Consider the following 27,446-nt stretch of genomic DNA (forward strand, 5'->3'; position numbering starts at 1 on the left):
CACCAGCTTCTCCCATCATTTCCATGATAGATAGCAGTTTTTGCTTGGTAAAAGTCATCTTAAGAAAAAGTTTAATGAAATTTATAATCCATGATTTTTTTTTCCAGAATTGTAAGTAGCTCAAATTGTTTAAAATAATAACGGTAACAGCCAAAAGAAAGTAGGAGTAAGATGGAAGAAAAACAGTTGGTTTGATTCCAGGTGTTAATTCTACTAAGAAAGTGAAGTTAGGAGACTTCAAAATTAACTTTTAAAATGTGACTCTTGAATTGAAAGCAGTCTCTGAATAATTCGGACAAATGATGAGAGAGAGAGATGTGTCACCACCAAGTATCTAACTAACCAAAATGCACCTGTACTTTATTTCTTATAAAATAAGTTTTAAAACTGTTTGCAATATTTGTTTTTTTTTTCTAAGACCACTTTTAACACTACCTGAGCAACAGACAGCTCCAGGACTCTCAAAAGGAATAACCAGTTTCCTGCTACTGTGTTTTGAGGATATATTTCTGATCTGAAACTCTAGACATGTTGTTCTACTGATGCAGGAATTGAAACCAATTCAGGAATCTGTTTTCAAGTTTCATTTAAATAAATTAACAAAGAATATGCCATTTCCTGCTTCGAATTTAAGTCAGGAATACTTTCAACAAGGATAAGAGACTGCTGAAATATCCTTGAGCAGTTAAACATAACTGGCCACCGAGATCATCATAAGAATCTTTTCACCTTCTTATATTGCTTTTTCAGTCGTAATAAGGAATTAACCCAAGAGACAGGCAGGCCTCTTCACCAAAGTACACCCTATATTGGCTACTTGTATCAAATAGTTTTTTTTTCATTTATTAGACCCTCTAATGGCAGTAAATTACATTTTTGAATATACAAACAAATTTTCTATCCAAGTTCTTTGCCTCTCTTAAAATCATACCAAAGGAAAAAAAGCATGGGGGGAATAACAGGGCAATATCTGAGGGAAAACTCAATACTAAGTTCCATCACAAACAGCCAACTCTCAAAATCAGTTATCTGTGCTGATATAACTCATGGTGCCTAACTCATCCTAATTGCCTCATCTATTCCAGAGAAGCACTTAAGCTACAGAGCTGTATTAGAGTAGACTAGAATAAACCAGGTTGGAAGAGACCCTCAAGATCATCGTGTCCAACCCATCATCCAACGCCACCTAATCAACTAAACCATGCAACCTAACACCCTATCAAGTCTCCATTAGTAAATACTCAGAATTGTTTTCACATAAAAATTCAGCCAACTCTTTATGAATCAGTGTGTATATATATATAACCTTTAGCTACTACTGTTGTAGTATAGGTGTTCAATCACCCTGAACACAGCTTCTAGGACAAGATGTAAGCAGGCAAAGACATTTATTATGTTATACAGCAAGGTTATATAGTCTATCAGAAGGCACATGTGTCACATCTTAACTGGTTATTTTCTACTGGCATGCGTGTAATTAAGGCATACAATAGGTTAAAATAAAACAATATTTTAACACATCCAACCAAATTCTGCCCAGTTTCTTCCTTCAGTTACAAGGTGTTTACATTCTTTTCTAAGTCAGAGACTAAACATAGCCTTCTCCTACATACTACTTTTCAACAAGCCGATTCAGAGTGAGATGTAGTTGTAGAATTAAAGAGTAATATGATGTTTGTTATATGGGAAGTTTCAAACACAGATTAAGAAAGGTTTTCATTAGAAGGATGACTAATGCACACAGAGTGTAGTGTTTCCACACTGAAAATCCCAAATGGATTACACATATTTACAGACACATGGAAGATTCATACTGAGAATATCTCCAAAGTTCAAATCTGCCCTTAGCACATAAAGAAATATCTCTATACATTTAATTATTTTTTTAAGTTGACACTTACTTTGAGCTTGAGAGTACTTCAGAATTCCAGAAGAACATTACAGAACTTAAAAAGTTTTACTGGACATACAGAAATTTTAAGATAAACTTGCTTCATATTCCCTTAAGAAAATCAGGAAGCAATTCCCAAGATTGTTACTAGTAATTATTAGAGTGCCTACTGCAAGTCTATATTAGAAATTGTCTCCCCATTACAAAAGCCTTTTAAACCATGACTGAAGTATTTAAGACCTGAAATACTAAATTAAGTGTATAAAGCTACATAATGACCTGACAAAAACATTCTGCAGAACAACCTCCGTTTTCTTTCTATCGTCTATCATAAAAAAATACCCAGAATACAGCAGTAGTTAACTTTAGGGCAACTGTAAAACATTATAGCTGAACTCCAGCTACCATTTGGAGGAGATACTTCCCTCAAAAGGCTTTCACAAGTACAATCCACATATTAGATGAGCTGTAAATTATTTAAATTTATTGACTTTTAAACCCACATTAATTAAAAAGCTTATCACAGCATCGCTAAAATTGATTTTCTGTTTACATAAAAAAATGCTATTGCTGAGATAAGAAGTACATCTCACAAAACCTTGTTAAGTCATCACTTCTAATAAAAATTTAACCTTTAAAAGGTATCCTTTAAAAAAGAAGCAAACAAAAAACCCCCAACACCTGAACAAAACCCTCAAAATTGCTTATGCCTGTATCTTCTTTGTTGATGCTGCATTAAAGGCAAATTGAATCTGCTGAAGTATGGTTCTGCCCCTGTTATATTTAATGTTATTTATCATAAATTAAATCATGACCTCAGCAGGTCTTAATGGTTGTCTACAAGGAACAAAGTACTTGACAGAAGAAACAGCTTTTCCAGCTTAAATTTTATTAAAAATGTATACTAATATTAGATTGCTACCTACCACTTGCCTTTTCCTCATTTAATCCAAGAAAGCATTGTTAAACCAGACCTTTTGAAGAATTTTAGCACATACTTTCAGCACACCATAAACTACTTCTATCACTACCATCCTAGCAGCTAACAAACAACAGAAATGGTAGTATAAACAGCTATTTGTAACTATTTGAGTGGCTACATCTTAATTTGCCATAAAAGATGTCAAAATAACTAGGGAAAAAAGGATTATTTTAAAATAATACCACTACAGTAGCACTGTAGCCATGCTCATGTAATTAATAGCAAGAAAAAAAAATAGCAAGATAAATCAAATGACAACATGTTTTTTTGGGTCAAGGACTTGAAATCCTCAGAAGTATTTAATTGTCAGTAGCAACATCAGTAAAAGATGATGCAACACCACGTATTTAGCTTAGTTTTGCTGCTTTAATGGTTTCTATGCCAAAACCAAGTAAGTTGGAAATCTTTTTGAATAAAACAATCACTCCAAAGAGAAGACCAATTTAAACATAAATGAGATATTGTCTGCTCATGGACACAACATACATGTGTTCATACAGGAACAACAGTAACTTCTGCCACCAAAATAAATGGGTATAAATTGGGTCCAATCGCTGCAGATTGTTTGAAATACATTATAAACATTATTTCACCTGATAAAAGTTCTGTGGTCATATTTTAGAGCTTTTAAAACAGATTAAAATTGGCTAGGTTATGCTGTTATGGAAGTGAACAGGGTTTATAGTATCTTGGGATAAGCTATAAGGATATGGTTATCTTGGAATTCATGATAAATTCTCAACCTTATTTCTGTTTAGTAATAGGCTTTAGAATATAGTTTCTTCTTATTTGTAATTAGCAAAAGTTTTACAGACGGACATTAAACCACAGAAAACTATCACCCTGTGACATTTCCAACATTTTTATGATGTAAGAAATCTTAAATCCCATAATTCCCAGTCACAAAGGCCACGTTCTTTATTGCATCTGTGGAGCTACAGTGACGCTGGAAAGAAGAGTAAGAAAATAAAACAAAGATTGTGACCAACTCTGGTGAAGTACAGCCTGCTGGTCCACAATTCTGAGCAATTTTTTAAACCTCTCTACATTTCTCCAAATATGCCTTATTCTACATTAAAATGAACTTCTTGAGGAAAACCCCTTAACTGTCAATCCCTTTAAAAAAAGGGTCTCAAAATGCAGCATGCAAGCACAGTGTTTCAGCTTGATTGAAATACTTCATAAAATGGATTAGCAACAACACCGAAGACTCAAAACAAAAGCCAGTTAAATATGAACATTAATTTAGTCTAAATTTAGGTTGATCTGAAACAGTTTCCTACATAAGGAGCCATCTAGGACTCACTGGAGTCAATGAAACAAGTAGACTAAAATACTCTCAGCATGGATGGAAGTATTCTCATTTCTGAAATTGCTCAATCTTATTGCTACCCTACTTTTAATATAATAAAGCTGTTTACATGCACACACAGCGCTCAAACCAAGAGCAACTGTCTTCCTAGTGATCTGCTATATTTTCTTACAACAGAAGTGTTACTCTGATAGCTTCTTAGAGTAAGCTGTACCGAAACTCAGCTAGAATCCTGTGCCAAACATCTTTTTCTTGGTCACCCCTAACTAAAATGAACCTTTTCCAGGACATAGATCCAAGAATTGATAGAAAACAACTTCATGCTATTTAAGAGTCTCAAAGGTACCTTCCAGCCACCCAACTGAACCATACCCAGCATAAATACAAATCTCTTTTACAACCAAGAGAGAGATTTTGATGGTTGTGATTTTTTTCTTGTGTTTTTCTTTTCCTTTTTTTGCTTTTTCATTTAAAAACTTCACTTTCTAGCAGAAATTCCCCATTTTGAACAGTATCACTCTAAGTAGAGCCTATGATTCATAAAGCACAATCCTCTCTCAAATGCCTGACAATAAGTATGTACTGAGATGTATAAGAATGCTAGTTAAAAAGAGGAAAATCTGCTTCAGTGTTGTGGTGCTTCAGACTGCTCATGACTGAATGGTAAAGTAAAGATGGCAACATTCATATTGACATATCTCCAGTTTCTAACTGTAAAATGGGGTTAGCAATAAAGACAGGTACATAACAGCTTACTAGTATTATCATGAGTAGAGGAGTATTATGCCCAAAGATGCACAAACATTAACAGAAACATTTACTTGATTGTCGGAAAGACTTTCAAAACGTAATACAGCACTAGCTACTTCAGCAAGGTTGCTAGGCAGCTGCATATCTTTAATGAACCTGTAATACAGTGACTCTAAAGAGCCTAAATACAACAAAAAAAGAGACACATTATGGTATAGTTAAAATGTAAATTCTTTGACCCTAAACTGATTATATCATGCATAGTCATGATCTGTCCTTGCAGATGTGGTCCAGCATGTTGTGTTGTTCTTGCAACTTCCCAGTTGCTGGGACCATAAGAGATATTTAATATTGAGTCATGCAGGTTTACTTGCATGATTTACTAATGGATTTATATTACAAGTTCTCCACAAGTTACTTTTCTGAGATGCTCACACAAATGGAAACAGGAAGTCACAATGCTGGTTGTTTCTACACGAACAGGTTACGCAAAGCTGGCAAACGTGTATGTAACTTACATGTGTAAATCTGAAATTTAAACGTTCGGTAGTAAAGCTGTAAAAGAACCAAATTATAATATTCCAAATGAGCATTCAGAGAAGGTATAATTCACATGGCTTCATATCAAAGTGTTAATCTAGTGCAAATTCTTAAGAGAACATTTCTGAAAGCCACAAAAATCTGAAATCGTATTTCAGGTTTGGTGTTGCTGGAAACCTGAATGAACATGAAATATCACAGATTCAACATCTTCTGAAATGCAACAGCATGTTCACAATGAAAACACAAACTCACTATGCTTTTCTGAATGATGCTGTGTCTAAACAGAAGTAAGTCCTGCAAGAAAAACCTGTAGTAGGTAACTGATGGTTGAAGATAAAGAGCAGCATTCAAGATGGAACAGGGTGTCTGTCAGAAGTAGCAAAAAGAACAAAGAGACTTTAAGAGTGCTAAGTAAGCATGGAGATGCTCAATCACAAAATACACGCAAGAGAATGGATGACAGGATCCTTGCCATTATTAGCAATACCACAGGGGTTGCGGAAGCTGACTTTTGTCATAACTGTTAATATTTGACTACTAAGTGAAGAGGACAAAAATATTGGTAAAAATAGATTAATCTCAAAGAGTCTGATCATGCAGAAGAAGAAAGCCTGCATTCATTAAAAATGATCTCTTGTAACTAGGAGGTTACAATAGTGGCTGATTTCAGAGTAAGATTACCTCTATCTATTAAGTTTCTTGTAAACTAGTAAATGAGAGATTCAACCAAGACATATCCACTGTAAGCAGGAGGTTGAGTTTGGAGGAACACTACAATGTTCATCATGACAAAAGGAAAGCTCATTATACATCCAAACAATCTGTTGATGGATAAACTTGCCATAGATAACCTAGAACTAAAGATGAAGTCAGAAGCAATGAAATCAAAAGCAGATGTCTCAGCAGTAGAGCATCCTTGAAGATGAGATGACACCAAAAAGAACAAGGTGTGAATGAACTACCTGCTTCACCCTCAGACCCAAGGCTCAATAAATCTATCTGCTTTCACCACATTCCTTCCTCCTACAGTAGTTAGGAGCAAAAAGAAGATTAGCTACCAGAGCAAAGCAGCTAATAAGATTGTTTATACAGTTGCACAAGACAGAAGTCATTCACAGCGTATTTTGCCACTGTATACTGTAAAGTCATTGGCAGACAAAAAAGTAACTTACTTGAGTATTAAACAGATCAGAAACTATGTTTTTGTGAGCACCCAAAAGAGAATGACAAAGTCTTACTTTCAGAAGCTTGGATCAAGTTTGGAACAAAAGGGGCTTTGATGTTAACATACCTGTTACCACTTACACACTACTCTAGCTTGGGATGATAGCAACAGACTTGAGCAGCAAAGAAATGCTGCAAATGAGCAGCAAGGAAATACTGCATCACGTAAGTGAAACTCCTGCTGAGCCTCACTTCAAATGAACATAGCCCCCAAAAAGCTGCAAGTCAATGCTGCAAAGCAGAGAACATTATCACAGAAGGGCCTTTGCCAGACTACAACAATGGGTGAAAAGACCAGACCTGCTGCCTAAAAGATGCAAGAAGAGAATATCACAGCTTCAATGCATGAAGAAACAGGAAAAGGTCTGGTCAGATCCTTGTTCACTTACATACCAAAATAATCCCAAGCTGGACTGGGTTCAATTTTCTGGTCCACAATGATGTATCAGTGAGCCAAGGCAGTATAGGATACCTGCTCACTTTCAACTTCCCTGCAACAAAAATGTCTACTGTCAGTTCATTTTAAAGTATGTTAATTGTTGCGCAAAGCAGAGAGTTGAGCATTAGAGGAGTACCAGCATAGTTATCAAACCTTATTCCCTCAGCACAAGATGGATCACTAACACACAAGGCTACTTTACATAGAGTTACAGTTTAAAAACAACTCCTCTTGGAACACCTCCAGCTAGGTTATCTGTATCAAACCAGCAGGAGTTTGATCAAAAAACAGTCTCATCGACACTACACAGAGGTCATGGAACATGTCTGGTCATTAGCAATAAAGATGAGTTTTACAACACAGAGTCTGATGCATAAAAGATATCAAAAGATAACATCTCAGAAATGCAAGAAGATGATCCAGAAGTGTCCAAGAATGTAACCGCGACTCATTGTTTCCAATGGTGAAGTGATTCTGAAGAGCCCCATATACAAGTAAATATGTCATTGAATTACAGGACAAAGAACGGAAAGAAACATTCATAGATCACTGACAAACTACACAGGAAGTGTTATGAATACGGACTGCAAGTTCCTCTTCTTCCAAAGCAAGTCACAAAGTACCATGAAGAACTATCCCACAAAAAGATGAACATTTCTGTATTCTGTACTGCAACTAATGAATTTAGAAAGCTGCTACACAAGTAAACTCAAGGTTAGAATAACTCAAGGTTAAAATAAACCAAACCAGGTTGGAAGAGACCTTCAAGATCATCGTGTCCAACCCATCAACCAATCCAACCCACCCAAACAGCTAACCCATGGCACCAAGCACCCCATCAAGTCTCCTTCTGAACACCTCCCTGGGCAACCCATTCCATAGCACAATCACTCTTTCTGTATAGAACTTCTTCCTAACATCCAACCTGAACCTCCCCTGGCACAGCCTGAGACTGTGTCCTCTTGTTCTGGTACTGGGTGCCTGGGAGAAGAGACCATCATCAGCCTGTCTACAACCTCCCTTCAGGTAGTTGTAGAGAGTGATAAGGTCACCCCTGAGTCTCCTCTTCTCCAGGCTGAGCAACCCCAGCTCCCTCAGCCTCTCCTCACAGGGCTTGTGTTCCAAACACCTCACCAACTTTGTTGCTTTTCTCTGGACTCGTTCCAGCAAGTCAACATCCTTCCTAAACTGAGGGGCCCAGAACTGGACACAGTACTCGAGGTGCGGCCTAACCAGTGCAGTGTACAGGGGCAGAATGACCTCCCTGCTCCTGCTGGCCACACTGCTCTTGATGCAGGCCAGGATGCCATTGGCCCTCTTGGCTGCCTGGGCACACTGCAGGCTCATGTTCAGCCTACCATCAACCAGCACCCCCAGGTCCCTCTCTGCCTGGCTGCTCTCCAGGACTCTGACCCCAGCCTGTAGCACTGCATGGGCAGAACCCGGCACTTGGATGCGTTAAATCTCATGCCGTTGGATTCTGCCCATCTGTCCAGCCTGTTGAGGTCCCTCTGCAGAGCCTCTCTACTCTCCAGCAGATCAACTCCTGCCCCCAGCTTGGTGTCGTCAGCAAATTTACTGATGATGGACTCAATGCCCTCATCCAGATCATCAATAAAGATGTTAAAGAGCACAGGGCCCAGCACTGATCCTTGGAGCACACCACTAGTGACTGGCTGCCAGCTGGATGTGGCACCATTCACCACCACTCTCTGGGCTCGGCCCTCCAGCCAGTTCCTAACCCATCGCAGTGTGCTCCCGTCCAAGCCATGGGCTGACAGCTTGGCCAGCAGTTTGCTATGGGGGACGGTGTCAAAGGCCTTGCTGAGGTCCAGGTAGACTATATCAACAGGCCTCCCCACATCCACCGGGCAGGTCACCTGATCATAGAAGGAGATCAGGTTGGTCAGGCAGGACCTGCCCTTCCTAAATCCATGCTGGCTAGGCCTGATCCCTTGGCCATCCTGTAAGTGCTGTGTTATTGCACTCAAGTACACGCATTGTCTTAGGTTTAACAATGATACAAACTTGTACATATTCTTGACTCCATTTAAGGGCAACAAGGCTGGTGAGAGGCCTTGAGCACAAGCACTATGAGGAGAGGCTGAGGGAGCTGGGATTGTTTAGCCTGGAGAAGAGGAGGCTCAGGGGTGACCTCACTGCCCTCTACAACTACCTGAAAGGTGGTTGTAGCCAGGAAGGGGTTGGCCTCTTCTCCCAGGCAACCAGCACCAGAACAAGGGGACAGTCTCAAGCTGCGCCAGGGGAGGTTTAGGCTCGATGTGAGGAGAAAGCTCTTCACTGAAAGAGTCATTGGTCATTAGAATGGGCTGCCCAGGGAGGTGGTGGAGTCACCACGCCTTAAGGTGTTCAAGAGGAGATTGGATGTGGCACTTGGTGCCATGGTCTAGTCATGGGTCTGTGGTGACAGGTTGGACTCCATGATCCTCGAGGTCTCTTCCAACCTTAGCAATACTGTGAAATCTTTCCAGTGCTCACTCATCTATTTCCAACTAACATACTCTGTAAATCCAATGTTCCTACCCATTTTCATAGGACATCACTGCAATGTATTGACAGTAAGGATCCTTGTGGCAGTACTGACAATGGTCTGCCACAACTGTACCTGTTTCCCCACCATTCCATACACCTGTAATCTTTCCTACCATATAGCTCAGCAAGCAGTAATTTCCAACACAGGCTCCAAGTAGAAAAGCTATCACAGCTCAACACTTTATTTTTCCATGGTTTGAGATTCACTAAGTGAAAACTGTTGAAGGACACAAGCCACTCTGGACTGATGGAAAGAATATAGGTCACCCTCCAAAATTACTTTTTCCAGTATTTTGTCCAATCTCAGTATTCTGTGCTCGAAAATCCAAAATTTCCTTTTTAAAATGGTGTTTTGTAATGCCTTCCCAAATAAACTACCTTCCCCTGTTCACTCCTGTTAATAAATATTCAATTCTCTTTAATAATGTCTAGTAGTCATCGTATCAGACACCCACCGATTTTATTCAGCTGTAACACATACTAAACAGCTATCAGTAGAGGTCTGAAGTTTACAGCAAGTATTCTGCTCTACTATTACTCAAAGCCAAAGAAATTAATTCTACATGTGTCAGAGAACAGATTATTCCACTACCCCTCCAAATGGGCCACTTTATGGAAACTAAAAGAGAAAATGCTTAATAGTAATGATATTGGGAGTATTTCCAGCACTCAGTAAAGGCTGATCTATACTTAGAGGCCTAACAACTTCTCACTCTGTTGGAAGAGTTCTCATCATGCATAAGAAATATCTTGTAACTTTTAGAATCCTGCTACAGGGACTCACTGACACCTTGTTGTTAAAATCAAAGCTAAACTATTTTCTTCCATCTTTTAAAATACCTTTCTTCACAGTTCAATTGACACTTTGTTCCTGTGTTCTGAACTGGTTTAGAAAATTCAGCTGACATCTCTGAAACTTCAGTTAAGGCATAAATATGCTCAGAAGCTACACTTTAAAGCCTCGGGCATGGTTCCAGGATAAATCAGGGATGGCTTGACAAGTCTGATTGTTCTAAGGCTAATAAACCTTTGAGCAAACCCTGCAACACAAACTCAATCTGCAGGTTCTTTTTCAAATTCTTAGACACTGAAAACCAAAATTATTGTAGTGATTTTTCTTTGAAAGACAGCATACCTTTGTCATATAAGACTGAGTTTGTCGTACTTCAATAAAGACCACTCTTTTAAAACATAAACCACTCATTTAATAAAGCCAGCACTAAAAGAAAGTTGAAGTCACAGAGTCACTATGTCTACACGTAAAAATCAGGACTGAAAAGTTCCAATACCGCAAAAATTATTTGTGTCTCTCTGGGCAAACTTAACAAAAACTTGGTTTTGATTTTGGCTCCATGAGACAGCAATTTCTTCTCCTCATTCTTCCAATTGTGGACACAGAGCAAAAAGCACTAGGTAAAGGTCTATGTTCAATCATACATTTCGAATTCTATAAAATTCAAAACATCAAATTCAATGTACAAATTTTGGCCATCTCTCACTAAATCAATAGAAATTAACATTGAGCAGTAAAACAAAACTTACTCAGATACTTGTTCAGCAGTTGGGATATCTACAGAAACTGGAAATAAAAATAAAGGATTTAATTAAAAATATTTTAACATACACAAGTACTCACTTTCAAATCTAAGTACACACAAATCATGACAATGCAACTGAAAAAGGGACTGCAATCAGACAGACACATGCATTTTTATACTATATGAAAAAAAACAATGTATGTACTCACCTTTCTCTAGAATAACTTGACAAGTATGAGAGTAACTTTCACTCAGATGTGTGGCCATGCTATCTAAGCCAGAAACATCAGTAAGGAAGTCACAATTAAGACACACTACAGTCAAACCTCTAGAGGAGAGAAGTAAAAAGGAAGTGTAATCAAAACAGGACCATGAAAAGAGTTAACTTACAACAACTGGAAAAATTATAGAAAGAACAAATAAAGTTCTTTACAACTTTAGATGGTTCACAAAATGTATTCTTACTTTTCACACTGCAACTAGCACCTGGAATTCCCTACCAATGACCAGGGTATATCCATGCTGGATGTAGCACAAAGAACACCACTTTAGAAAGAAATTTACCTGTAAAGGACAAGTTTCCTAGGTTTGGTGTTTTTTTCCTTTGGCTTTTGTTTTTCTCACCCCTTCTCCATTTTGCACATTATGAATAATTGGAAAATAAAGAAATAGAAATATTTTTTTTTAAAATGCTCACAGTTAAGAAAGAGATAATAAATGTGGACAAATAACAGATTTGTCACTGAACAGAAAACTAGTGGAAGAATCAGTATTTTTTATTTCCCTGCTCTATCTAAATTGTGGAAGCTTAGAAATTCAAGATGCTCTAATCTAACTAATCAGTTCATTAACAAAGTAAAACCACCCTGATCTACAACTGAAAAGAAGTGCAATTACCGTAGGTCTTCTGAATGCTTCTTATAGATCCAAAATCTTTTACTTGGACGAGCACTGTGAAAACTAAATATAAAGAAGTATTACCACTTAAGACTTAGACTTACATTACTCCCTATGCTGTACACAGTACATGAAAACAGAAGGCTCCATTACTGACCTGCATTATTCTAAAGCATTGTATTGCTGAAAGCTTACAAGCTTGTGAATCTCAGCTCTATTTCAAAACATTCACTATCCTTTAAATAAGTTTGGGACAGGGAAAGCTTAACTTTGTCAGCCTAGTCCTGCAAGAACACGGTTACATTACTTCCATCAGCAGTTTAGCTCTTGAAACACCATGGCTGTAGCTATACGGTGCTCCACAGAAGTATCAAGGCTTTGCTAAACTTACACTTTAAATGAGATAAATCAAATTGTAAGTTATCTGACATGCAGGTGAATTATGTGGCAACACTCTACCCTCATATGAACCAAAAAGCAAGCAGCTAAGTACAGCAGCTGCTACTGCAGAAGCGCCTTCCAATAGCTCTCCTCCTCATCATCCTCTGTTCCTTACACTCACCAAGAAAGGTGACAACATGTGCTGCAAAGGGACAAAGCAGGACATAGACTAGCTATTTTACTGCATAGTCAAATCTCACAAAACCCAGAACGTGGGCAACAGCAGGAACAATCTATCTTAGATTCCCCTCTCCCTTTCTGGAGAAAACTTTCCCTTGTACAAGCAGAATTAAGTGCTTCATATTAGTTTTTGAAGTGTGCAACTAATAGGTTATACACACAAAAGCATGTAAACTATTTCAGCCTAGAACTTCCACAAGTATTAAACTAATATGAATAGGTGAACATATAAATTATTCAGAAACTTGTAGACTTAGGTTATAAATTCAAGAATTCTATCACTCTCAACAATGCCAAGGCATTTTATAGATAGATGCATTTAAAAAAACCAACTGCATTCTGTATTTTTATGCAATACATTTGGCTTGTTCAGTGCACAAGACTAACAAGCAGGTTTTCAAAACATTGTTTTACCATCACTGCTACGTGATCTGTGTCTAATTGCTGCATAATATACTTCTATTGCTCTAAAAACTATTGCACTTGTTCTCTTAACTGGCTTTTTTCCAGCTGTCATCACCAATACCTTACACTGCCTCATAATCAGTGACAAATCTCCTGCAAAATGGGTTACAGATGACCAGAAGTAGCATAAGAAAGTATCTGCTTATGTTATTGGAGACATCCTTTATATGGTATTTGAGCACAGATTTCACTAGCAATAGCTGTGACTGCAAGTATTTGGCACTTTTAAAATCAGATGAAGTACTCAATCTGAAACCCAAAGAATACACCGCAGTTGGTCATTATTTGCCAAGTCTGGCTGAAGTGGCTATGAAAGACCATACAGAAACTCTGAAGCACACAGCACGCTGCCTGACCCTCTGGATTTTTAAGGCAAAACAAGAACATGGGATCTTAGGCACTCATTAGAAAGTAAAACCCTAATCTTACACATTTCCTTGCCAGTTTTATAACTCAGTTTGTAAAACTCAGCTAACAAACATCTAACATACATTATATGAGTTTTGTAAGTATTTGATAACCCATTACAAGCTTTGAAGAGTTCTTACCTCATCATGTGATTCACATAGGCTTTGCTACAGCTAGTGTTGTACCTGCATAAGCTACAATGGACATAAGCAGGAAAATGGCTTGCAAAATCTTTTATTTCTGAGTAACACTCGATGCATTTGTGAGCTCCCAAATGATACCTAAGAGTAATATGAAAAAGTTAATATTTAATAGCAACACTTCAGGACCAGGTAACTACTTAAAACTTTTTGCTTGAAGTCAGTAACAAGCTTGCCTACCTTAGGGAAAAGAGGAACTTCAAAGTCTATCAGTTAAATAGTTATTATAGTTTTCTTCATGTATGCTAATATAAGCTCTCTTTCCCTGAATTATACTGACATTAGAACCTTTATAAAAATTTAGTTAGTTTAAGCATCTGTCATTGACAACTCCTGGGAATATGATACTCCAGTAAATGAGAACCTCCCGTTTCAGCTGCTGCTGTTGTCACTATGTGCTGGAAAAGGATTTCAATGAAACGCAGAAAAAGAGTCTTTGGCTTTCCTGTCACCCTGGTATTGCCCAGAAACTTTGAAATACCTGCAACACAAGAACGTAACTCTGCTGTTCCAAATTCTGCTGGCCATTTTGGAATGTTTCAGAGAGCTACAAACTGTAAGTGTTAGCATCCTATTCAAAGGGAGACATCTAAGATCTCTGACAAAGAGAACTGCCAACTCAGCCAATGAAACTATATTCTAGTCCATAAAACACCCATAAAGTTATTAATGCAAGGATAGCAAAAGTCAGTAAATTGTAAACCCGTTGTCCTCATGGACAGCATTCTCCCAACAGCTTGCCTTTACTTTCTCAGGGTTTTTTTTGGTAGCTCCCCAAATTAAGGCATCTCTTAGGACAGACAAGACTTAACCTTTTAAAGAACAGATTCAAATAAAACCCTTAAAAACCTCTGAAATAGGAAAATACTTTTCCCTCCACAACCAAACACGCAAAGAACACTCGAGCAGATGCATTCTCCGCCACAGGTCACTTTTAAACACAAAACTGCACAAGAAGTCAAGATTTCAAGCATCTGGCTCTGTGCAGATTAAAACTCTAAGTTTAAAATATCTGTTCTTCCACTATAAACTAGTTCATCCCCACCAAAACCGGTGAATGAAGATACAGAATTATAAATCACACTACCAGTATGTGGAAAATCAGTGTGCCTATTTTTTATGCAAAACTGAAATGTCAAATCTTCCATACTGCAGTATTAAAAATTATCTGGATATAAATAATTGTTCATTGAATTATCTTTCAAGTATACTTAAGGTATTTTACCTTAAATTGTACAATGCTGTATTTGTAACTTTTTTTTTTTTGCTGTTGGTCCATGCATTTTGCTTCTTTGATGCAGCTGGTTTTGATTTTGCTTTTGACTTATTTGTATTAGATCTGTTATGATTTTTAGTGGTTGTGTTTTTAGCTTTAGGTGATAACTGAAATGTGGAACTGCTTGTACTAACAGAAGATATAGTTGATGATCCTGACTGAAGGGATCCAAGAGATGCTCGAATTGTCACCTGCAAGTATGAAAAAAAATAAAAAATCATCCATTTAGAAGTTCTTATTTCTATTTGTCTCAAAGTTAAAGCCACTTTAGAACAAAAGTCATGGCATAAAAAAACCCCACTCCTCAGTGAAGACTACTTTGAAAAGTATGAAATACTGTTGATCAGAATAAACCTAAGCTCAGTAGTCTATCAGATGCTTTAAAAGCTCTTCTTTTGGTAAAAACATCCATGGCAAAAGATACTGCTCTCTTCAAATTTGTAACTGGCAATATCCTGCTTTCTTAAAAGCACAACAACAGAAATAGCAATTGTGGAAAAGAAACAAGAGTCAGGCCAACTAGCCTTCCTAAGGAGAATATCAACTCCACTATTGCCTGAATTTAGCAGAAGTTCTGTCTTGTCTGATGATTAGCCAGTCTGCTTCCTTTAGATATTTTTGCTCTTTATCCTAGACTCTCGAGGACTAATTCTAGTTTCTGACCTTCCATATGGCAATATCACACACTCCCTTGCCTAGCCCTTAAATCTGCTTATCGAGTTTTCACTTGTAGCATGATTCCAAATTGTACTCCTTGCCCAGTCATAATTTAGAAGCACCTCATCTTGTATACCTGGTTCCAAGCTCTTCAGACTCAACCCTGTCAAGATCTAACAACAAAATTTACACAATCTAATAAAATCTCAGATTACAAGAAATCTTCAGGAAATTGAGGTGTTGTCACAGAACAGAGAAACAGTGCTTCACATTCTGACAAGCAATATAATCAGCAACAACTTCAGTCGTTTTCCCTTTCTGATTCCACAGTAAATTGTTCTGTGAAGAGCTGATCAAAACACTAATTTTCTTACTTTTTAACTGAAAAGATAGGTATCTATACATGTCAGATAAAGACCTAGCAAACTCAGTTTTAAGCATATTTTGTCTGTGGAGAAATGGGTCTTGCATGCTGTGTAATTTTTTGCCATCTTCCACAGATTGAAGTCTTTCACAAGAAATGATGTAGGCTCCTCAAACCCACAAGGAGACTACCACCTTTTGCCCTAGCCCAAAGGATAAATTGGAGGGTTGAAATTGACCAGCAGCTCAAGAAAGCAGCACCACTAACTGGACTGACTTACCCATGTATAAATAGGACAGAATGCAACATCAAAGATCACCAGAAAGAAACCATAAAGTGTGCCTGGCAATTCTTGCAACAGCATTATTCTCAAGATTTTAATTTTAGAGGTGGCAAAAGAAAAAAACCAATACATTCACAAGAGAATAGCACTTCTGTCTCCTTTATCTCTTTCTCTGCCCATGTATTGTATTTGTTTTGTCCCCTCTAATTTTCTTGTATGAACACTCACCTTTGTTCCAGGGGGTAGTCCTTCTAACTGTTTGGGTTTCCTAAATGTTCGGTGATGCTGAGTCTTGTGATCCATTTTTTCTTTACAGGTCAAAAATTGCAATCTGCATTTGGTGCAACGGTATATTCCTTTTTTCTTTTAAAAAAGGAAGATAAGCCACAGTAAGCATGTATGTCATGATAAACAAAACTCCAGCTCTAGCTTGTCTCAAGCAATGGTCATCCAGTTTCTGAAACATCAACCAGATAAACTCCTAATGTTTTACAACACCAACAGACTGCATAGAAATTAAGGAGAATATTTAAATAATTGAAAATGCAAGGCACTATCATTACAAAGAGGTGGACGAATTAATTTGCCAGTTGCAAGAATACACAGCACTTTATAAGCTTTTTCTCTATGTAAAGTAGTGAAGTGTTTGTTAGCAACTTCCAGAAAAGCAGAACACATTGCTACAACTTAACGATGAAAACAAATAGCGGAGATATTCTTTCAAAGATATTCAAAGATGTCTGTAAATAGGCAGCTGCTGTCACACCAACACATGACTAAATCTAACAATTCTTTAGAGACATTTCAAAAGAAGCAGATAGAACTCTTCCATTATATTTTATTAACTACTCTTATGCAGTAACAACCATTCAAATTAGTTATGCTTTTTTCCCCAGAGAGATTCATTAGATGTACTTAGCATTTTCCTAACATTACAGATGAAATATATCTGCTTACCTGATGCTTCATATAATGATGCATATATGGCGCTCCAATTTTAATTACTTTGAGGCAAAACGGGCACAACAAATGTTTTGTGTTTTCATGAACTGTTCTAAAATGTGTTTCTACATCTGAAAAGGCTGAGGACCTGTAGTTGCATACCTGTAACAAAACATTGGATTTTCTTATGAAAGTTTATTTATGGTACAAGTGGTGAGGGTAGGTGGGAGGGTGGGTTGGTGGTGTTATCCAACTAAAAACAGCCTTTGAAATACCTGGCAAACATACGGCATTTCACCTGGCTTATGATTGTCCTTCATATGTTGCAGAAGAACTTGCTCTGATTCAAAGGATAATTCACAGATCTTACAGATTGCTAGAAAGAGTGGGAGAAAAAAAAAAAAAAACGAGAAAAAGAAAAAATTAATTTGGGATCCTAAGTGGCTAAATTATAACATGCATATGTGAACGATATACGTCTACAAAGAAATCAAATGGTAATTCTACTCCTAAGGAAGACAGGAGTGCAAGGCCCTTCAACAACATTAATTCCGGTAGTTAAACTTTCAATCATAAAACAAAAGCCAAATCCAGGAATAAGCAAACAAACAATAAAAGCTTTTTTAAATGTGTGTTCACAACACATCTCTTACAAACTGAAGGAATGCTCTCAGGACTATTGCTCTTGAAGTACTATGGTTTACTGTGAAGTTACAAACCTGAAAAATACGTCAGAAAATATCTGAAGTTCTAGGTCACAAAAAGACTCCATGTAATGGAATTCAACTTACTAGATGACTCATAAAGAGTATGTGTGCTTTCGATGTGGCACTGCAGCTGGAACGGGGTGGGAAACTGACGGTAACAGTGCTGGCAGGTGGTGTGGCTTTCCCAACTTTCACTGCTCTGCTTCTCAAGCTCTAAGTGATGTTTCATGTGGTTCATAAACCTTGAAATAACAGTGAACAGATGCAAAAAGACTACATTTTTACTTCTGCTAGACATGATATATTACATTCAGGATGTATTCTTTAGAAACTTCCTAAGAAATTCTCAATTTAATAAAAACAAATTCAAAATCCATGGAATAAGCATTCATTAAAAAAACCCATCATAACAAAAAAAGAAGGTGACGTTAAAAGCAAGCTGACTATGCCGGAAATCATCTTTCCAAGCTTAAAAAAAATCTTAACTATTAGAAGGAACATGCAGCATATCTGAAGCGTGTTCTAAGACTAAGCAATCTATTGTATTTCTCATGTGTCCTTAGACAAAAATATTGCCTTGAAATAAGAGAATTTAGCCAAGGCAACAACAAAATCTCTGCTGCTCATACTTCAAGGCTACCAGAGTCTCAAAGCTGCATTCTGAATCCAGTGTAACTTCACCTCTGCTGAAAACCACTACATAGTAAGAACATTATTTGCAACTAGGACATTATAGCTTTATCTGAAAACACCTCCAATCCAAAACTAGCAGAGGCTTTCTTTATACAAATCATTTAGGACTGAGGATGGTTCTCAGAAATGCCACTGTGCAATTGACAACCAGAGTATGAGAGACATGGTGGCATGTTAGTACTTGAAGTTACCACCTTTTCACATTCAGTATGTCCACCTATCTGCAGTTGAAACGTAGAAATCTAGGCACCCATGATGTTTGCAGGACAGTTACTGGGGGAGCCACACAAGGACAGGTTAGTTGCACAACCCACTACTATTAAATTTCAAAAAGTGTTCTATTTTCAATGTGCTTCATTTCATTGCAGATAAATGAACTATATATGTAGGTCACACTCAAAAAAGGAGTGTAGTTCTCAAAATGGCAACCTTGAAATTTGAAGAAAATAAATGAACATAAATAGCTACTTGAGCTTCAGCTCCCACTATCTTGCCATTGCTTAAAAATAACCAAACAAAATAAAACAAAGCAACACCAAAAAACACCCACCAAAAAAAAAACCCAACCCAAAAACACAACTAGCTGAAGGTAGCCAGATACCTAAGCAGAAGAAAGAAACTGAAACCAGTACGTTAAGAGAACATAGTTTCAATGGTATGCTCAACTCGCATCATGGTACTGAATACTCATCTACAAATTCAACTGGCTAAGCCCGTGTCAAGGAAGCAAGGGATTACCCCGATGTATCACTTTTGGGTTTTTTTGCTCAATTAGGGTCCAGTAAACTTCCACTAGATATAGAGGTATTATGCATTTATTTTGTCCACTCTAAAAGCTTAAAGGTGTAAAATACATCTTGGAATAAAAATTCTGCAGTTAAGAGAACTCAAAGTTCAAAGTTACAGCAAAAATTAATACAGCTAAAAGTTGACTCTAAGTGCTCATTTTCTATGACTTGCTGTGCAACACACAGGTACCAGAGCACTAATAGCTTAGAATGTAATGCTAAGTAGAAAATAGTACCCGAAAACAATCCTCTAAAATGAGCCCAGTATCTTAATGAAGTGTTTTTCATAACAAAACCAGAAGAAAAACCTCTCAGCCCCTATCAAACATTGTTTACTGCTCTTAAAAATGCAAAGGAAGAAATGCCATAATTAACAAGAACTATAAAATCGTAAGAGTAAACTCTTTTGAAATCTAACAACATACAACATTCTCAAGCTGCTTAAGACAAATTAGTGGCACTTACGATTTACACATCCTTAATCAAGAAGAGCAAATTTAATGTTCGTAATTACATGAAAATTTTCCTTGTTCGATAACATTGAGTCTGGCGTTAGCATAAACCTGATCATTTTAATTTGCAGACTGTACCCTTTGAAGGAATAGTCCATTTCTGAGCTTTACATTCTGTCATTTCAGCTTTCCTTGAAGAATGCTTGTAAAAAAACTCAATGACCTTAGCCTCCAAAGAACAATGACACAAACTCATCTACCTATTAAAACCGCTTACTAAAGTTTTCCTGCAGCATTTGGAAGTAAAATTATTCCATTAAAATAACAGATGTTACATAAGTAAACCACCAACTATGAGTCGCTGTGCATCCCTAAAGGGAATTAACACTTGCATGTACTGATATCACCATCCATCCAGATGGCAACCTGTAAAATGTTCTGTGTTGCCCTTTCCAACCCCAAAGTTCTACAACTGCTCTCGTTAAAACTCTATTTATGTCAGATACCATTAAAATGTGTACTCAAATTTGTAAAACATTTAAGTTATAGACATACATGCATAGTACAAATTAATTCCATTTCTGTTCAGTCACACAATATTATCAGTTTTCAATACAAAAGGAATTTCTATTCCAGAGAGACACACTTTTAAGACACGAAACAGTGCTACAGGCTGTAAGTGATTAACAATAAGGAAATAATTTCAAATACCTTATGTTATTTTTAAGAACTTTCTGACAACTGAAGCACTTAAATGTCGTATGAGTCTTCTGCTCCTGTTGAACCTGCTGGGTGTCACCTTCATGTTTCCCATAATAGAAGTCGTTAACTAACATAATCAGTTTTCCTTTCTCAAAATCAGCCACCTGGTTTGTTGTGCTTGAACATTCTGTTTTGGCCACTTCCAGGAAAAAGTTATCTACCATTTCTGGACAACAATACTGCGTGGAAAAGGGGAGGACAAGAAACAACCAGAAACAAAGGCATCAGTCTCTCTCACCAAACTGCATCAATGACAAAAGCATTTTAAAAACTGAAGCCACTCACTGACTAGAGTTAAAGACAAAGCTCAATTCTCTGATATACCAACTTCATTCATACTCCTGTACAGATTGGGAACTGCAACTGACCTTCAGGTAATATTCAGGTATCAAAACACTAAATATTATGAAAACTGGAAAGGGATCATTCTCATAGGTTAATATAAGATGGATTTAAGCTAGAAACTGGTATACCAGTGTTGCCTTGCTCATTAGAAAAATGTTTAATTCATTTGAATTTAGTAATGAGAAAGAGGAAAGCAGCTTTTCTGCATGCATTTTGCTGACAAGCGTAAGTTTACCAAGAACATAATGGAAAGTTTTATCTTCAGCTTCTTTAGGGAGGACATACGTTGAAAGGGAAGGGACCCTTGGACAAGACAACTCTCAAGGGTCCCTCCAACCCAACGCATTCTATGATTCTATGATATCTGCAGAAGTTCTTTCCAGAAATACTCCAAAATTCTGAAATTTTAAGTCACAAACCACACACTGTTCAAGCGTTTTTATGTCAAAGTGTACATAATGAATGCTAAGCCAAATATCTCTACTATAAACTTTTCAGAAGAGAGATCTTTCTCCTGCTTGAACAATGTTCTTATGGTGCAGGACTACTTTCAATGAGCCTACTATTAAGGAATTAATTCCCTACTGTAGAAGGGTAACCCATATAGTTTAACTAAAAATTTAATTAAATAATAGTAAGCAAACCCTTGACTTTTCCCCACTGGTCTATGTGTTTCTTGATTGTGTTTTGAAGCCAAAGAGGACTAACCCAGTAAACGCAAATGACTTGCAAAGTAATTTCTCTGAAATGGTATACATCAGCCAGAGAACTAAATCAATATTTACCAAATATTAATAAATATTTTCCAGGAAACAACAGCAGGTAGTTTCATCAACAGACTGAAAGATGCCTAGTTTCTGAATGCTTTGTCTTTTGCAATGTTCAAGTATGAATGACAAATTAAGTTTTTCCCCTCAGCTAACAACCTTTTTAGCTGCCAAGTGATAGACTAAGACAGTAAGGCATATTTTACACGGTCATCTTTGTCTCAGTAATAATCAAATAGGCAGTCAGTAGACCCACATCTATCATATGCACTTACCCTCACGAAATTCACCTGAGTCTTGCCAATGGGTCAAGAAACCACAGCTGTGGCAGACAGACATCATACAGAGACTGAAAATATGCTTCAATTCATTGGAAAATAAGGCCAAAAGCAGACTGATTTAAACCTCCCCTACTCTATTCTTCCTTTCTACAGCTGCAAGACATCGAGCGTTTGGGCTATAGTTGATCATACTCAGACAGTCTGTCTTCTAGCTACCAAAACATAGCACTGTACCATAACCAAGCAGAAGCCTACATGTGTTTGTTATAACATTTACCAGCTCAAAACCATTTTACCTTCATATGATTTTTTAGAGGATCCATAAGATTGAAATGAATATTGCACTTTGGACAAGCCCGTGGGAAAGGTCCTCCATTTTTAATTGTATTTGATACAGCATTTACATCTGTAAAATTTAAAATAGGTTAACAGTCAGAACTCACAAACAGGATACTTGATTTATTCTAGCAAAATATGCTATTTCACATTAAAACTATTACACTTGCTGTAGCTATAATAACCATCTAATAGGCAAAGTTTTACACCACCTTTTACCTACTCTTTTTTTTCTAAAATGAGTTTGAGTCTGTTCTGATTGATATGAACTTATAAACAACTTACACAAAACCTTGGTAGAGAATATGGAAAAAAATAGGAGGGTGTGAAGGTTGCATGACAGAGATCAAACAATAATTCTATTCACCACCAACCACCACCCCTGGATAGGACAGATTTTTGATGGTTTTGATTTAAGAACTTCCATCCTCAAGTGACCACATAACCTTCTTTTTATGTCATGACCTGATCATCATCACAGTAAGGTCCAAATAACTGTTTTTACAATCTGGTTCTCAATGAGAATATTTCTGCCTGGGCATTTATTGGAAACTAGGCCTATTCAGATGCATCCTTCCTGTTGAGCAAAGGTGTCTTTGGAGAACCTAAAGAATAAATCTTCTAAATAATTACTCACAGTAATGAAAGAAAATTGTATTTCTCTTATCAACATAATACGAATAATACCTTTTGAGCAAACCCAAACAAATTTGCATTAGCTTAAACTTTCATTAATAAGCCCAGGCTTCCAGTTTTCCCAAGCCGACAGAACAAGAGCTGCTTTTCCAGATAAGTTCTCTTGCATTCTCAAGTCATTCACAGATCTGGAGAACTCCACACAGACTAAGTAGTTCAGTCGTAGTTAAACACAAGGAAGAGTTTTAAGTAACATTTCAGCGGTAGTCAACTGTACACTGCCAGAGCTATGAAAAAAAGTACTAACATGAAACACAGAAATACATCTACCTTATAACAAGAGAATGAGTAAATGTATGAGTTGAGAGATGACCTTGCAACGGCGTTACACATCCATAGTCCTGCACAGACCACAAGGTAGACACAAGTCAAATAATATTTTTCTTTGAAGATAACAGCATTACTAAGAATCATAATTAAGCAGAAAGCCCATCAAAAGAGTGGATGGCCATGCAAGAAAGGTACTGCAAAACTGTGCTGCAGGTCATTATTATGATTTGGAAAATACTTTGATACTTCACAGATAAGTGCAAGATGAACTGGAAGAAAACAGGTTCTGCAGCAAGGTTTTCTGTTCTGTGGTGCTTCAGTGACGGATTCTGTGACAGATGAGAAACTGCTATGATAGCAAGTGATGGCTTTGAGACAAAAAAGTAAGATACTTGGGGAATATGATCTACTTCCATTACTGCACTTAGTAAGATCCTGCTGTAATGTACATCATAGGCCACAGCACACTATTTGTTTTACCCAGCAGAGATTTCATATTATGGCCATTTCATGATGATTGTTGGGGAAGAGTGAGAGCAATCCAACAAGAAATGCAGCAAAAACAAATAGAAAATTATTCAAACAACAAAATCACATGGAGGTAGCTCCTGATTTTAACATGTAAGAGAGTATGTGGATGAAAGTTAAGAATAAATTCTCATTACAATCAGCTGGAAAGCATCTTTTGGCCCAGAAGGAAAATGCACCTAATTATTAATACGCTGAAGCAGCTACACTACCTGTCTTCTTGTAAGGAGGGAAAGGTGTTCCAAAGAGTATTCTATCTCTGAAACTTAAATTCCCCTCATCCCTTCCCAGTACTATTTGAAATTACATCAAAAACCTGCTACAAAAGAAAAGGGAACTGCAAAACACACTTTGCAATAGTTAGTTGAAATACAAAAGCACAGAACAATTTTGGTTGGATCTATGCAGGTGCTTTTGCCCTGCCACCCACTCAAAACAAGTCCAACCTTAGCAGGATGCTCAGAGAGGACAACACAAAACTGAGTGGAGTGGCTGACACACTGGAGGGTTGTCAGGCTTAGACAGGTTGGAGAGTCCAGCAGAGAGAAACTGAATCAAGAACAACACAGACAAGTGCAGAGTCTGGCACGTGGGAAAGAACAACCCCATATATCTGTATAGGTTGGGGACTGACTTTCTGGAGAGCAGTGAAGGGGAGACAGACCTGGGGGTCCTAGTGGATGGAAGCTTCACCATGAGCCAGCAATGCACTCTTGTGGCCAAGAAGGTCAATGACATTCTGGGGTGTATTAGAAGGGGGGTGGTTAGTAGGTAGACAGAGGGTCTCCTCCCCTTCTACTGTGGCCATATCTGGAACATTGTGTCCACTTCTGGGCCCCTCAGTTCATGAAGGACAGCAAAGAGTCCAGCACAGAGCCACAAAGATGATTAAGGCAGTGGAACATCATTCTTACAAGGAGAAACTGAGGGATCTGGGACTCTAGTTTGGAGAAGAGAATAGGGGTGACCTCATCAATGTTTATAAGTACGTAAAGGGTGAGTGCCAAGAGGATGGAGTCAGGCTCTTCTCAGTGATGCCCAATGACAGGACAAGGGGCAATGGGTGGAAGTTAAGGTATAGGAAGTTCCATGTAAACATGAAGAAAAAATTTTTCACTGTGGGGGTGATGGAACACTGGAACGGGCTGCCCAGGAGGGTTATAGAGTCTCCTTCTCTGGAGATAACTCAAAACATGTCTGGGTGCATTCCTGTGTAATCTGCTATAGGTGATTCTGCTCTGGGTTGGACTAGATGATCTCTCAAGGTCCTTTCCAACCCCTAATATTCTGTGTTAGCAGCTTGTTGTTTTTCTGATTAGACCTCAGAAATACATTTTTATGTTATATTGATCTACAAAACATCTTTAATGATCCAAGCACAGAAGTTAAAATTGGCCCTGCAGAATATCACAAAAAGTATTGTGCCCAGCGCTCCATGTGAATTAAAGCACACCACCCACGCGGGCAAGTAGGCACTGGAACACACAAACAAGGACGTGTGTTGTGTGATCTTACCAAGCCAAAAATCACAAAATACAGATGCTTCCATGTTGTGAAGTGACATCTATCTTGTATTTGCCTTCCATTTCATAAAAGATATTTGTGTTTCCACACACAACTATAAACCTTTTAATCTTTAAATCCTAATGCCAATTTACTGAAGTACATGTAGACTAAGTATGGTGTACTTAAGACAGTAACAAGCCTTCATGCTTTTAAGTATTTTGTTTTTCTTGGTAAGATTAATAGAAGTAATTTTTAAGTATGCAAGCAAGACCCCTAAATAAAAACCAAACCAAAATAAACACATAAAACATTATTACCTGTTCTTTGGAGAGTAAGGGCTGCAACAGTGAACAATTTACAGGAAATGAAACATTTGCTTACTTTACAAAAGCAACTGAACTCAGTAAGACAAGATTAAGACTACAGAATAGTTGTACACATGCAAAAAAATACTTATCAGTGAAAATCTGGTAGTGTATCTGAACAGAATGCCTAAACTGCACATACAAAATCATTACCATCAAGCAGAATAAACTATCACTCTTTCTACGTAACTTGGTAGTATGACCTATTTGGCCACTCATTGAGATAATCTGTTCCCTCACAGAATAATCAGGACTGACTGTCAACTCTTAACTTACAGACTGAATGACAGGATTCTATTCAGTTATTACAGAAGTAAAATCCTTAAAAAAGAGAAGTCCCAAGCTACAGCCTGTTTTAAGATTGAATACACTGCATACCTCAGATCTTTTTAATATGTACTTCACCTGCTGTGACAGACAAAAAAGGCACTTGTTTGGCTCTTAAGTAGGTTAAATTGTTTGTGCTGTAACACAATTTAGCTAGCTGGGGCGGGGGGGGAGAATTACTCTTACCCTTGCCCTCCCTTTTCAGACAGGATCCTTTTGATCCCATCTACTCCAACTCCTATATATAATAGTCAAGAAATCAAGATTGTCGTCACAAAGAATAAACTCAGCAGACTTGGAAAGTTCCTCCAGTACTCCATCCCCTCTCCTGCTAACAGTTATTCTTGTCCATTCAAGTCAGAACACTGGATATACTGAAAGCAAGTCTTCATCAGTCTAAAAAATTACACTGAATCTGGCAACACTTTTTCCATCTACATGAGCATTATAAGACACCAGTTGATACTACAGTCAACCTAATGTGCTGAAAAGCAAAGTCTGACAACACAAAGCTCCAAATTTTATTTCCTTAAACACTACACAGTGTTATCTACAGAGGGAAGAAAAAGGTAGCTATACTACATTCTAGGAATCCCCTTTAAAGCTATAAATCAAAGATCTGCTCTACAGTTCAATTACAGTAGATCGGCTGTTTCTCTTATTGACTACTACAGTTATACCCACCTGTTACATTCACTGCTGGCTCAGTCTGGTACTGTGGAACACCCGAGTTGTGTCTCACACCAAACAGTACACCAGATGCATTATCTGGTGGATCTGGTAGAGAATCCATAATGTAGTCCTAATAAGACATTTTCAAGAAGGAAAAGAAATTTGAGATTTAACATCTTTTAACTTGCAGGCTTCAAAGAGTTTATTTTAAAACCATATTGCTAAAAAGCACTCCTAAGTACTCATCTGTAAATCAAGTTCATTACAATCTTCCCAAAATAGTTTCTTTTGATATTTCAGTAAGTTTGCAACTCTCATCAGTGGTTAATTTATTCATAGCTGCATATCAGAATAATAAAAAGACCCTGGAAAGCCCTTTTTATGTAATATGACTGCATTTGTTTAAATTGCTAATTGTAACTGATTTTGTTTCACAGTGTGATGATGTTTCAAAATATACTTGAATTGTTCAAGAAACTAATACTTACTTCCCTCAACACAAACTCAGGCGTTTGTCTGTTACTCTTGCCTAATAGCTAGCTGCATTTTAAACAACCAGAGAAGAGAGCTCCAAAGTAGCACAAGGTGAGGTAATCAGAAGCTTTG

General features: G+C 37.4%; 1 protein-coding gene across 5 annotated transcripts in view; it reads right to left on the reverse strand.

Moving 5' to 3' along the window:
- Positions 1–27,446, reverse strand: part of ZNF280D (zinc finger protein 280D) — a 48,494-nt gene that overhangs the window by 3,179 nt on the left and 17,869 nt on the right. For 4 of the 5 annotated variants that reach the window (XM_068143897.1, XM_068143899.1, XM_068143900.1 and 1 more), the window contains 12 exons: positions 26,853–26,970; positions 22,437–22,546; positions 20,697–20,926; positions 18,137–18,294; positions 17,621–17,721; positions 17,361–17,507; positions 16,632–16,766; positions 15,049–15,290; positions 13,764–13,904; positions 12,130–12,192; positions 11,442–11,560; positions 11,237–11,273 (listed from right to left, as the gene is read on the reverse strand). In XM_068143897.1, coding sequence (XP_067999998.1) covers positions 11,237–11,273; positions 11,442–11,560; positions 12,130–12,192; positions 13,764–13,904; positions 15,049–15,290; positions 16,632–16,766; positions 17,361–17,507; positions 17,621–17,721; positions 18,137–18,294; positions 20,697–20,926; positions 22,437–22,546; positions 26,853–26,970 — 1,601 coding nt within the window. Of the gene's footprint in view, positions 1–7,095; positions 7,194–11,236; positions 11,274–11,441; positions 11,561–12,129; positions 12,193–13,763; positions 13,905–15,048; positions 15,291–16,631; positions 16,767–17,360; positions 17,508–17,620; positions 17,722–18,136; positions 18,295–20,696; positions 20,927–22,436; positions 22,547–26,852; positions 26,971–27,446 lie in introns of all 5 variants that reach the window. The other variant, XR_010987989.1, reaches the window with a different exon arrangement.

This window comes from Melanerpes formicivorus, unplaced genomic scaffold (genome assembly GCF_026170545.1).
Source record: "Melanerpes formicivorus ecotype bairdi unplaced genomic scaffold, bMelFor1.0.p_v2 SCAF_10, whole genome shotgun sequence".
NCBI classification, from domain to species: Eukaryota; Metazoa; Chordata; class Aves; order Piciformes; family Picidae; genus Melanerpes; species Melanerpes formicivorus.